Source organism: Scyliorhinus torazame, chromosome 11, assembly GCF_047496885.1.
Source record: "Scyliorhinus torazame isolate Kashiwa2021f chromosome 11, sScyTor2.1, whole genome shotgun sequence".
NCBI lineage: Eukaryota > Metazoa > Chordata > Chondrichthyes > Carcharhiniformes > Scyliorhinidae > Scyliorhinus > Scyliorhinus torazame.
In genome coordinates this window covers 187,476,354-187,489,190 of record NC_092717.1, presented here as the reverse complement: position 1 = coordinate 187,489,190, position 12,837 = coordinate 187,476,354, and the positions used below count along the sequence as shown (strand labels likewise).

Below are 12,837 nucleotides of genomic sequence, written 5' to 3'. Positions count from 1 at the left end.
ATGTGGGCGCCGACGTGAACACCTGCGACTCCGGGAGCGTGTTGTCCTCTGCTTTGTCACCCCTTAGTGGATCCAGTGAGGGGACGGATCCTGCTGGGGTGGGGGCTGCGGTGAGGTTTGCTGGTGGGAGGGTGGGTGGCGGAGGGGTGAATGAGGCAACTGGGGGGGGGAAGGAGCGGTATCAGGTCGGGGGTTGTGGGTGGGGATCCAGCGGGTGCCAGGTCCTGGAGGAAAACTGTGTCCTGTCGCCCGTCGGGGTGTGCCACGTAGGCGTACTGCGGGTTTGCATGGAGGAGGTGGACTTTCTCAACCAAGGGATCCGATTTATGGCTCCGCACATGCTTCCGGAGGAGGACGGTCCCAGGAACTATCAACCATGTTGGGAGCGAGACCCCGGAGGTGGACTCCCTGGGGAAGGCAAACATACGTTCGTGAGGGGTCTCATTAGTGGCGGTGCACATGAGCGACCGGATGGAGTGGAGCACGTAGGGGAGGACCTCCTGCCAGCAGGAGACCGGGAGATTTCTAGACCGAAGGGCCAGCAGAACGGCCTTCCAGACCGTCCGTTCTCCCTCTCCACCTGTCCGTTTTCCCGGGGGTTGTAGCTGGTCGTCCTGCTCGGGGTGATGCCTTTGCTGAGCAGGAACTGATGCAGCTCATCACTCATGAAGGAGGATCCCCGATCACTGTGGATGTAGTTGGGGAAACCGAACAGGGTGAAGATGCTGTGCAGGGCTTTGATGACCCTGGCAGAAGTCATGTCAGGGCATGGGATGGCGAAAGGGAACCGAGAGTACTCATTAATTATGTTGAGGAAGTACATGTTGTGGTCGGTGGAGGGGAGGGGCCCTTTGAAGTCCATGCTGAGGCGCTCAAAGGGGTGGGAGGCCTTCACCACGTGCGCTCTATCTGGCTGGTTGAAGTGCGGCTTGCACTCTGCGCAGACTTGGCAGTCTCTGGTTACTGTCCTGACCTCCTCAACGGAGTAGGGCAGGTTGCGGGCCTTGACAAAATGGAAGAACCAGGTGACCCCCGGGTGGCAGAGGTCATAGTGGACAGCCCAGAGTCGGTCCACTTATGCGCTGGCACATGTATCGCGGGATAGGCCAACAGGGGGCTCATTGAGCTTCCCCGGGCAATACAAGATTTCATAGTTATAGGTGGAGAGCTCGATCTTCCACCTCAAGATCTTGTCATTTTTGATCTTGCCCCGCTGCGTATTGTTAAACATGAAGGCAACTGACCGTTGGTCAGTGAGGAGAGTGACTCTCCTTTTTTAAAAAAATATATTATATTGAAATTTTTTTTCCCTGAGCAACATTTTTCCCGCTTACAAAACAAGCGAAACGATAACAATAACAAAACAGAATTTTTAAAACTTTTTAACAATAATAATAATAATATACAAGTAACAAAACCTCGTACTCTATTGACCTATACTCAACTAAGCCTCCTCCCCCCCCCCCCCCCCCCCCTCTCCCCCCTGGGTTGCTGCTGCTGGTCATTTGTCTTCCCTCTAACGTTCCCCTAGGTAGTCGAGAAATGGCTGCCACCGCCTGGTGAACACTTGAGCCGATCCTCTCAGGGCAAACTTTATCTGCTCCAGTTTAATAAACCCCGCCATATCGTTTACCCAGGCCTCCAGTCCGGGGGGTTTCGCCTCCTTCCACATGAGTAGGATCCTGCGCCGGGCTACTAGGGACGCAAAGGCCACGACATCGGCCTCTTTCGCCTCCTGCACTCCCGGCTCTTCCGCAACTCCAAATAGAGCTAACCCCCAGCCTGGTTTGACCCGGGCCTTCACCACCTGCGAAATCACTCCCGTCACTCCCTTCCAATACCCTTCCAGTGCCGGGCACGCCCAAAACATATGTGCGTGGTTTGCCGGGCTCCCGCCACACCTCCCACATTTGTCCTCCACTCCAAAGAACCTGCTCAATCTTGCCCCCGTTATGTGTGCTCTATGTAGCACCTTAAATTGAATCAGGCTAAGCCTCGCGCATGAGGAAGAGGAATTTACCCAGCTTAGGGCATCAGCCCACATACCCTCCTCTATCTCCTCCCCTAGTTCTTCTTCCCACTTTCTTTTTAGTTCGCCCACCGACTCCTCCCCCTCTTCCCTCATCTCTCTATAAATCTCTGACACCTTGCCCTCTCCGACCCACACCCCTGAAAGCACCCTGTCCTGTATCCCCTGTGTCGGGAGCCGCGGAAATTCCCTCACCTGTTGTCTAGTAAACGCCCTCACCTGCATATATCTCAAGAAATTCCCCCGGGGTAACTTATACTTTTGCTCCAGTGCTCCCAAGCTCGCAAAAGTCCCATCTATGAATAAATCTCCCACCTTCCTAATTCCCAACTGGTACCAGCTCTGAAATCCTCCATCCATTCTTCCTGGGGTGAACCTATGGTTGTTCCTGATAGGGGACCCCACCAGGGCTCCCCGCACCCCTCTCTGTTGCCTCCACTGTCCCCATATGTTCAGTGTTGCCACCACCACCGGGTTCGTGGTGTACCTTTTCGGTGAGAACAGTAGCGGCGCCGTCACCAGCGCCTCTACACTCGTCCCTTTACAAGACCTTCTCTCCAGCCTTTTCCACGCCGCTCCCTCACCCTCCATCATCCATCTACGTATCATTGCCACATTGGCGGCCCAATAATAATCTCCCAAGTTCGGTAGTGCCAGTCCTCCTCTGTCCCTACTGCGCTGCAGGAACCCCCTCCTTACTCTCGGAACTTTCCCTGCCCACACAAAGCTCGTAATGCTCCTATCTATTTTATTAAAAAAGGTCCTGGTGATTAAAATAGGGAGACATTGAAATACAAATAAGAACCTCGGGAGGACCATCATCTTAATTGCCTGCACCCTGCCCGCCAGCGATAAAGGCTGCATGTCCCACCTCTTAAAGTCCTCCTCCATTTGTTCTACCAGCCGTGTCAGATTAAGTCTGTGCAAGGTTCCCCAGCTCCTAGCGATCTGAATCACCAAGTATCAGAAGTTTCTTTCCACTTTCCTTAGCGGTAAGCCTTCTATCTCTCTACTCTGGTCCCCTGGATGTATCACATACAATTCACTCTTCCCCATGTTTAACCTATACCCCGAAAATTCCCCAAACCTCCTCAAGATTCGCATAACCTCTATCATCCCCCCCGCTGGGTCTGACACGTATAGCAATAGGTCATCCGCGTATAACGAGACTCGGTGTTCTCCTCCCCCTCTAGTCACCCCTCTCCATTTCCTGGAGTCTCTCAGCGCCATGGCCAGAGGTTCAATTGCCAGCGCAAACAACAATGGAGACAGCGGGCATCCCTGTCTTGTTCCCCTATATAATCGGAAATACTCCGATCTATGTCGACCTGTAACTACGCTTGCCATTGGTGCCCCATAAAGTAGTCTAACCCAGCGAATAAATCCGTTCCCAAACCCAAACCTCCTTAACACTTCCCATAAATACTCCCACTCCACCCTATCAAATGCCTTCTCTGCGTCCATTGCCGCCACTATCTCTGCCTCCCCCTCCACTGAGGGCATCATTATCACCCCTAATAGCCGTCGCACGTTAACATTCAATTGTCTCCCTTTTACGAACCCTGTCTGGTCTTCGTGCACCACCCCTGGGACACAGTCCTCTATCCTCGATGCCAGCACCTTTGCTAGCAGTTTGGCGTCCACGTTCAATAGTGAAATAGGTCTATAGGACCCACACTGCATCGGATCTTTGTCCCTCTTCAAAATTAGCGATATCGTCGCCTCCGACATTGTCGGGGGTAGTGTCCCCCCTTCCCTGGCCTCATTGAACGTCCTCGCCAACAACGGGGCCAACAAGTCCACATATTTTCTGTAGAATTCCACCGGGAACCCGTCCGGCCCCGGGGCCTTCCCTGCTTGCATCCTTCCCAGTCCCTTAATAACCTCGTCCACCTCAATCGGCGCCCCCAGGCCTGCCACCGCCTGCTCCTCCGCTTTCGGGAACCTCAACTGGTCCAGGAACTGCCGCATCCCCTCCTCTCCCTCTGGGGGCTGAGACCTATACAGTTCTTCATAAAAGGTCTTAAACACCTCATTTATCTTTCCTGCCCTTCGCACATTGTCTCCCCTTTCATCCCTAATTCCTCCTATCTCCCTCGCTGCTGCCCTCTTTCGCAGTTGGTGCGCCAACAGGCGACTAGCCTTTCCCCCATATTCATACCTCCTCCCCTGTGCCTTCCTCCACAGTACCTTCGCCTTTCTGGTGGTCAGAAGGTCAAACTCGGTCTGGAGTCGTCTCCTCTCCCTCTACAGCTCCTCCTCCAGGGTCTCTGCAAATTCCCTGTCCACCCTTAAAATCTCCCCCAGTAATCTATCCCTTTCCTTGGCCTCTGTTTTCCTTTTGTGGGCCCCAATAGAAATCAGCTCTCCTCTGAGCACCGCTTTCAGTGCTTCCCAGACCACTCCCACAGGGACCTCGCCGTCGTCATTGACCTCCAGGTATCTCTCGATACACCCCCTCACTCTTGCACACACTCCCTCATCCGCCATCAGTCCCACATCTCATCGCCAGAGTGTTCTCTGCTCCCTGTCCTCTCCTACTTCCAGGTCCACCCAATGTGGGGCATGATCCGAAACCGCTATGGCTGAGTATTCAGCTTCTTCCACCCTAGAGATCAACGACCTTCCTAAAACAAAAAAATCTATCCGGGAGTACGCTTTATGGACGTGGGAGAAGAAGGGATACTCCCTAGCCCTGGGTCTAAGAAATCGCCATGGATCCACTCCCCTCATTTGGTCCATAAACCCCTTAAGTACCTTGGCCGCTGCCGGCCTTCTTCCAGTCCTTGAGCTGGATCTATCTAGTCCCGGGTCCAGCACCGTATTGAAGTCCCCTCCTAAAATCAAATTTCCTGCCTCCAGGTCCGGAATACACCCCAGCATCCGTCTCATGAACCCCGCATCGTCCCAATTTGGGGCATACACATTAACCAACACGACCTCCATTCCCTCCAGCCTACCACTCACCATTACATATCTACCTCCACTATCAGCTACGATGTTCTTTGCTTCAAATGCTACCCGTTCCCCCACCAAAATGGCCACCCCTCTGTTCTTTGCGTCCAGTCCTGAGTGGAACACCTGTCCCACCCATCCTTTCCTTAACCTAACTTTGTCCGCCACCTTTAGGTGCGTCTCTTGGAGCATAACCACGTCTGCCCTTAGTCCTTTCAAATGCGCGAGCGCTCGGGCCCTTTTTATCGGTCCATTCAGGCCTCTCACGTTCCACGTGATAAGCCTCACTGGGGGGCTACCTGCCCCCCTCCCGTGTCGACTAGCCATGACCTTCTCTAGGCCAGTCCCATATCCCGCCTCCGCGCTCCCGCTCGCTCCCCCAGCGTCGCATTCCGCCCCCGACCACCCTCTCTTTAGCCATTTCCTTTTGGATTTCCGCAGCAGCAACCCAGTTGTCCCCTTCCCCCCTCCCCCCCCTCCCCCCCCCCGCTAGATCCCTATCTAGCTTGATTGCTCCCCCCATATCACTTCCGTAAGCCAGCTGACTTCAACTGACCCCGGCTACTCCTGCTCGCTCCTCGACCCCCCCGGTGTGAGGGAACTCCCATCCGCCTTGCACCTGTTTTCCCGCCTTATTCTTTCTGGCGCGGGAACATCCCTTTACCTGACCTGCCTCTTATGGCGCAGCTCCCTTTCCCCTCCCCCTTTCCTTCCCCATTCTCCGACTATGTCCCGCCTCTCCCCCCTCACTGGCGCCCACATTTCCCCAGTGTCCCCCCCCCTTCCCTGTTTACTTCTCGATTAACTTTCACCATCCCATTAACAAAAACAATAATAACAACAATAACAGTTCCCTGCAGCATCAGTCCCTCAGTTCCGGTCCAGTTTCTCTTCATTGATGAAGGACCATGCTTCCTCCGCCGTCTCAAAATAATAGTGTCTCTCCTGATGTGTGACCCATAGTCTTGCCGGCTGCAGCATCCCAAACTTCACCTTCCTTTTGTGCAAAACCTCTTTGGCTCGGTTGAAGCTCGCCCTCCTTCTCGCCACCTCCGCACTCCAATCCTGGTAGATCCTTACCACCGCATTCTCCCATCTGCTACTCCGCACCTTTTTAGCCCATCTCAGGACCTCTTCTCTGTCCTTATGGCGGTAGAATCGCACGATTCTCGCCCTCGGTGGTTCTCCCGCTTTTGGTCTTCTCGCCGGGATCCAATTTGCCCACTCCACCTCCATGGGGCCCGCAGGGGCCTCAGCACCCATCAGTGAGCTCAGCATCTTACTTGCGTACGCTCCACAGTCCACTCCTTCCACACCCTCCGGGAGACCTAGTATCCTAAGGTTCTTCCTTCGCGCTCCATTTTCAAGGGCCTCAATCCTGTCAGCACACTTTTTATGAAGTGCCTCGTGCGTCTGAGTCTTGACCGCCAGGCCCAGGACCTCGTCCTCAATACCTGACACCTTCTGCTCTACCACGCGAAGTTCAGTCTCCTGGGTCTTTAAAGTCTCCTTAAGCCCCTCAATTGCCTGTAACAACGGGGTCATTACCTCCTTCTTCAGCAGGTCCACGCACCGTCTCACCACCTCGTCCTGCTCAGGCCCCCATGTCACCTGTGGTTTCTCCGCCGCCATTTTGTTCCACTCCCTCTGACCTTCTGGCTGCAGATTCTTGGGGCTGCAGCCGCCGCCGCCGGTGTTTCCCTCCGTCGTTCGGGGGGGGACTCCCTTCCCTCGCGCCTCGCACCGGGTTTTTCGGCCGTCAAAGTCCCCGTTGGGGCTCTTAAAAGAGCCCGAAGTTCCGTCGGAGCTGGAGCCGCCGAAACGTGCGGCTAGCTCATCCCTGCCGCAACCGGAGAGAGTGACTCTCCTGCCGGCCAGGTAATGCCTCCAATGTTGCACAGCTTCCACAATGGCTTGGGCCTTCTTTTCAACAGAGGAGTGCCGAATTTCGATGGCATGGAGGGTGCGGGAAAAGAAGGCCATGGGTCTGCCCGCCTGGTTGAGGGTGGCGGCCAAAGCTACGTCTGATGCATCGCTCACCACCTGAAACGGGAGGGTCTCGTCGACCACGTGCATCGTGGCCTTGGCGATGTCCGCCTTGATGTGGTTGAAGGCCTGGTGGGCCTCAACCATCAGGGGGAAAACTGTGGACTTGATGAGTGGGTGGGCCTTGTCCGCATAATTCGGGACCCACTGGGCGTAATACGAGAATAATCCCAGGCATCGTTTCAGGGCCTTGGGGCAGTGGGGAGAGGGAGTTCCAGGAGGGGGCGCATGCGGTCGAAGTTGGGTCCTAGGACTCCATTTTCCACTACGTAGCCAAGGATCATTAAGCGGTTGGTGCGGAACACGCATTTCTCCTTATTGTAGGTGAGGTAAGGAGTTTGACGGTATGGAGGAATTTTTGGAGGTTTGTGTTGTGGTCCTGCTGATCGTGGCCGCAGATGGTGACGTTATCTAGGTACGGTAAGGTGGCCCGCAGCCCGTACTGGTCAGCCATTCGGTCCATCTCTCGCTGGAAGACCGAGACCCCATTGGTGACGCCGAAGGGAACTTTAAGGAAGTGATAGAGGCGGCCATCTGCTTCGAACGCAGTGTATTGGCGGTCCTCCGGGCAGATGGGGAGTTGGTGGTAGGCGGACTTCAGGTCAACTGTGGAGAAGACCCGATACTGCTCAATCTGATTGACCATGTCAGATATGCGTGGGAGGGGGTACGCGTCGAGCTGCGTGTACCGATTGGTGGTCTGACTGTAGTCAATGACCATCCTGTGCTTCTCCCCAGTCTTCACTACCACCACTTGAGTTCTCCAGGGGCTGTTGCTGGCCTCAATGATCCCCTCCCGCAGACGCCGTTAGACCTCTGACCTGATGAAGGTCCTGTCCTGGGCACTGTGCCGTCTGCTCCTGGTGGTGACGGGCTTACAGTCCGGGGTGAGGTTTGCAAACAGTGAAGGCGGCTCAACCTTAAAGGTCGTGAGGCCGCAGACGGTGAGGGGGGCAGGGGTCCGCCGAATTTCAAAGTAAGGCTTTGGAGGTGGCATTGAAAATCAAGGCCTCATAACAGGGCAGCGCAGAGGTGGGGGAGGACATAGAGCCTGAAGTTGCTGAACTCTACGCCCTGAACGGTGAGGGTCGCGACACAATACCCCCGGATTTCATCGGAATGGGATCCGGAGGCCAGGGAGATTTTCTGGGTGACGGGGAGTACTGGAAGGGAGCAGCGCCTTACCATAGTAGGGTGAATGAAACTCTCTGTGCTCCCGGAGTCAAAGAGGCAGATCGTCTCATGCCTATTGATCTTCATGTTGTCGTAGTGGTCGCGAGGTTGCGGGGCCGATACAGATCCAGGGTGATGGAGGCGAGCTGCGGAAGATGTTGGGAGGTACCGGGCTGATCAGCGGTGGCGGACGTATCAGTAGGCAGCGAACAGCCAGAAGAGCAGGAGTCCTGAGGCGCAGTCCAAAATGGTGGCGAAGATGGCTGCGCCCACGGGGCGCACATGACGGGCAGCATCAAAGATGGCGGTGCCCACGGGCTGCACGTGGCTTGTGGTGGAGAAGATGGCGGCGCCTCTGGATCACACGTAGGGGGTGTAGTAATGCTAGGACTGGAAACAGCGGCGATCGATTGGGCCTGGCAAATGGAAACAAAGTGGCCCTTCTTCCCACACACGTTGCAGGTCACGCTCCGCGTCGGGCAGTGCTGCCTGGGATGTTTGCTCTGGCCACAAAAATAACACTTAGGCCCCCCGGAGTTGGCTGGCTGCCGCGCGGCGCAATCTTGCGGTGAGCTTGAGTCGGCAGCTTGTGGGGCCCATGATGCCCTCGAGGGTGCCGCGTGGTCGGGGGTGTAGGCCTCCAGATTACAGGAAGCTACTTCTAGTGAGTTAGCGAGCTGCCTAGTCTCTGCAAGATCGAGAGTACCCCCTTCCAATAGTCACTGGCGAACGTACGTAGACTTCATGCCCGTGACATAAGCATCTCTGATTAATAGTTTGGTGTGTTGGACTGCCGAAACTGCCTGGCAGTCACAGTTCCTACCGAGGATCTGTAGGGCCCGCAAGAAATCGTCCAGAGTCTCTCCCGGGAGTTGCCGTGTTGTGGGCAGGAGGTGCTTGGCGTGCACTTGATTCACCAACTTAACGTAATGTCCCTTTAGTAGCGTCATCGCTTCTGTGTAGGTGGGCGCATCCCGGATGAGGGGGAAAATTTCAGGGCTCACCCGTGAGTAGAGGACTTGGAGCTTCTGTGGGTCCGAGAGTTCTTCAGTGGCTGCTCTGAGGTAGCCTTCGAAGCAGGCTAGCTAGTGGTCGAAGGTGGGCGTGGCGTTGGCTGCGTGAGAGCTCAGCTCCAGGCGATCAGGCTTGATTCAGATGTTCATCTTTTAAAATCTTGTGCAATAAATTGATGTACCGTCAATTACCACGAGACGAGAATGGTGAAACAATCGAGGCTTTATTGCACAAGATGTTGTGCCTCTGCAGCTGGAACCAGAATGGGAGCAGCGCAGGAGAGCAGACACTTTTATACGCCGCCTGCTGGGAGGAGCCAGCAGGTGGGGATTTACTGTTGTACCTGTAATCAGGGGCAGTACCGTAATACATGCAATGTTACTAGTGGTGTTTACCACAGAGGTATAACTGGGCCTTGTGTAAATAGTTGTTCTTATATATAAATATCTTCTTTTGTTTACTCGCAGACGCCACTTGCCTTTATTAAACTCATGGCCACAGTTTCAAATACAAAGTGCCCTGTAAATGGGTTCCATCTCTACAATGGTGGCCTGGCTGCTGAAAACACTGTTAAATTGAGAGGTTAATTTGGAAAAAGGGTGCCTTGATCAAAATGGAGACACGCTCTCTCTTTCACTTCCCTGAACTGAAAGCTGCTGCTGCTTCAGAGCTGGGGGCCTCTGATTGCCCCTCCAGCTTTGACAGCCAACTTGTCATTATTAATTGAATGGTGAGCCCACCCTCTGGCCGTTAATTAGCCAATTCAAGAAAACTCACTGCCTGGTGACTGTTCCTCATACTTTATGGGTTGTGACCCTCAATTGTCTCTGACATCGGGCCCTGACCTAAAAAGCAAAAATCCGTTTCCCTATTAAATGTCCCTTGACACTGCTTTTTCCAAATGAACAACCCCAGCTTCTCTAATCTCCACATGTAAGTAAATTTCCTTATCGCTGGTACCATTCTGGTAAACCTCCTCTGGACCTTTATTAAGGCCTTGACATCCTTTCTAAAGTGTGGTGAACAGAATTGGATGCAATGCTCAAATTGATATTTCATGTGGGTTTACCATAGCTTCAAATTGCTTTTGCACTATTCTTCTTTGTTCTCCAGTTAGCAACCTTGGTTATTTCAAGGTGCTGGAACATAGTTTCTGCTGTGATTTTACTACAGGGAGGCAGACCCAAAGTCTGCTTCAACCAGAATGAGGATAAAACCCTGCACTGTTGGCATTATTATAAACCCCACACTAGCCATTGAGTGAACTGAGCTAACTGGCCCCCATTTCTACTCTGTGCCTCTGTTTATAAAGATTCTGAATGGATTTTTAAGAAGCTATCAACTAGTCCTTTCTAAGTAGGCATGAGCAGTAGATTTCTGTTTAACTTGATAATTGTAGGGAAGGTTTTACCGTTGTATTCACTGTTGTAAGTTAACAAGGTCAAGATGCCATTTTGTACTAACGTTGAGCCAAAGAAGCCATTTTGCTCTCATGTGTTATCTGGCCTGTTCTCATCATGTGATACCTGCGAGTGTCTGATTGTAGAGTCAACGCTAATAGGCTCTGCCTTAACTCTTGTAGTGTTATGAAGTTGTGTTATGAATGCCCATTTCAATATGTAATGGGTAATTCCATTGTGCTCTGTACCTGTTGCTTTCAAAGATCTCAAATCCATAGATATCCAGTACGCCAATCACAGTGTTCTTGCCGTGAATACGTGGGTCATAATCCTTTACCTCAATGACACCATTGATGCGGTTCACAATCCAACAAAAAAGACGCTCGTAAATGGCCTATGAAGGGAAGGAAAGTGGAACAAGAGTAGCACTTGTTTCTTAATAGAGGAAACACATTTTATCTTCTTTCATATCAAGCTGGTCTGATACACTATAAATCCTCCTCTACATTTTCCAATCAAATACTCCTAGGTTAAATACAGTACATGATAGATACAGAGTAAAGCTACATCTACATTGACCCATCAAAGGTGAAAGATCAGGTACCATGTGATAGCTGGCCTATTCTCACCATATGATATCAAGTTTGCACATCATTGTTTGCCTATTGATATGTTTTATATTTTATTTATAACAAAGCGCAGTAACGTAGGCAAGCATTCATTTCAAATTCTCAAAACTCCTGTCTTTTCTCTTCAATGATGCTGATAATATTGTAGATGGATGAAGTTGATGTCAGATGCAAAGACAGACATATGTAGATTATTAAATAAATAAGATAGGTCGTTAATATTGAGCTTAAAATGTTATTATAATTGACCCAGCTCAGGCCAACAGAGCATGGTTAGCTGAAAGAGGCGTGAGATATGGGCGTCATTCTCCGCCGGCGGGAGTCTCCGTTTTGCCGGCACCGGGGGGTTTCCCGACGGCGTGGGGCTGCCCCACAATGGGAAACCCCATTGACCGGCCGGTGTTACGGAGACTCCCGCCGGCCGGTCGGCGCAGAAATGTGGCGGGGCGGGTAGGAGAATTTCGCCCCATGATGGTGAGTAGTATGTTTGAATGTTGAGTCTAGGACCAGCCAGCTTGAATTTGGTGAGTAGTAGAAGTGGTAAAGTTGTTCATCTTTGATACTGTACTAATGATTACATTTGAAGAGTATGTGGCCCAGAATCTTGTGCAATGTTGGAGATCTTGTGGGTAAACAAGCACCCTCAGTGAGTTGGTGGAAATACTTGATAAGGACTTTTGTGCAAACCCAAGCAGGAACAAACTAAGTCTGTTGTAATAAAAGATAATTTACTTACTGTGGTTAGTACACCATCTGATACAAATAAATACTTTACAAAATAACATAGATGGTTGAAAGATTTTTTCAAAATTAAATTCATTTACATGATGTGAATGTCGCTGGTCAAGCCAGCATTTACTGCCCATCCCTAATTGCCTTCTTGAACCGCTGCAGTCCCTTGGGTGTAGGTACACCACTGTGCTGTTAGGGAGGGAGTTCCAGGAGGTTTCCCCAGCGACAGTGAAGGATTGGAGATATACTTCCAAGTCAGTGTGGTGAGTGACTTGGAGGGGAACCTCGAGGTGGTGGTGTTCCCAGGTATCTGCTGTTCTTATCCTTCTAGATCGTAGTGGTCGTGGGTTTGGAAGGTGCTGCCTAAGGAAACTTGGTGAGTTACTGCTGTGCAAAGATGTGTCCCAGATAGACAAGACTGAGCCTGCTGCCATACCTGGAATGCTTCCTGTGGTTAAAGCTCTGTTTCTCAGAATTATATGTCTATTTTTCACGGAACTCCATTTTTATACCCCCCCAGTCACGTTTCTGCCCCTGCCACAAATTATATCCTGTGTGATTGTGACAAAGAGAAATGATCCTTCTCAACCTGCCCTCAGCCTTTCACACTGTTGACCACATCATACTCCTCCAAAGCCTCTCCACTGGCGTCGGACTGGGTTGGCTGGCACTCATGTGCTTCCCATTCTTATCGATCTAATCGTAACCGGGATCGAACCTGGGACCTCGGCTACGTGAGGCGGCAGTGCTAACCCATTTGCTACCTTAAACATTCACTCCCTCCACCACCAGTGTTCAGTGTGCATCATCTACAAAATGAACTGCAGTAATTCACCAAGATTCCTTCAACAATACATTT

General features: G+C 52.1%; 1 protein-coding gene across 1 annotated transcript in view; it reads right to left on the bottom strand.

The window, feature by feature from the left end:
* The window catches only part of LOC140385722 (unconventional myosin-Id-like), a 264,080-nt gene that overhangs the window by 179,316 nt on the left and 71,927 nt on the right, over nucleotides 1-12,837 (bottom strand). The window contains exon 9 of the mRNA XM_072468175.1: nucleotides 10,866-11,011. Within this exon, the coding sequence (XP_072324276.1) occupies nucleotides 10,866-11,011 (146 nt within the window). The remainder of the gene's footprint in view (nucleotides 1-10,865; nucleotides 11,012-12,837) is intronic.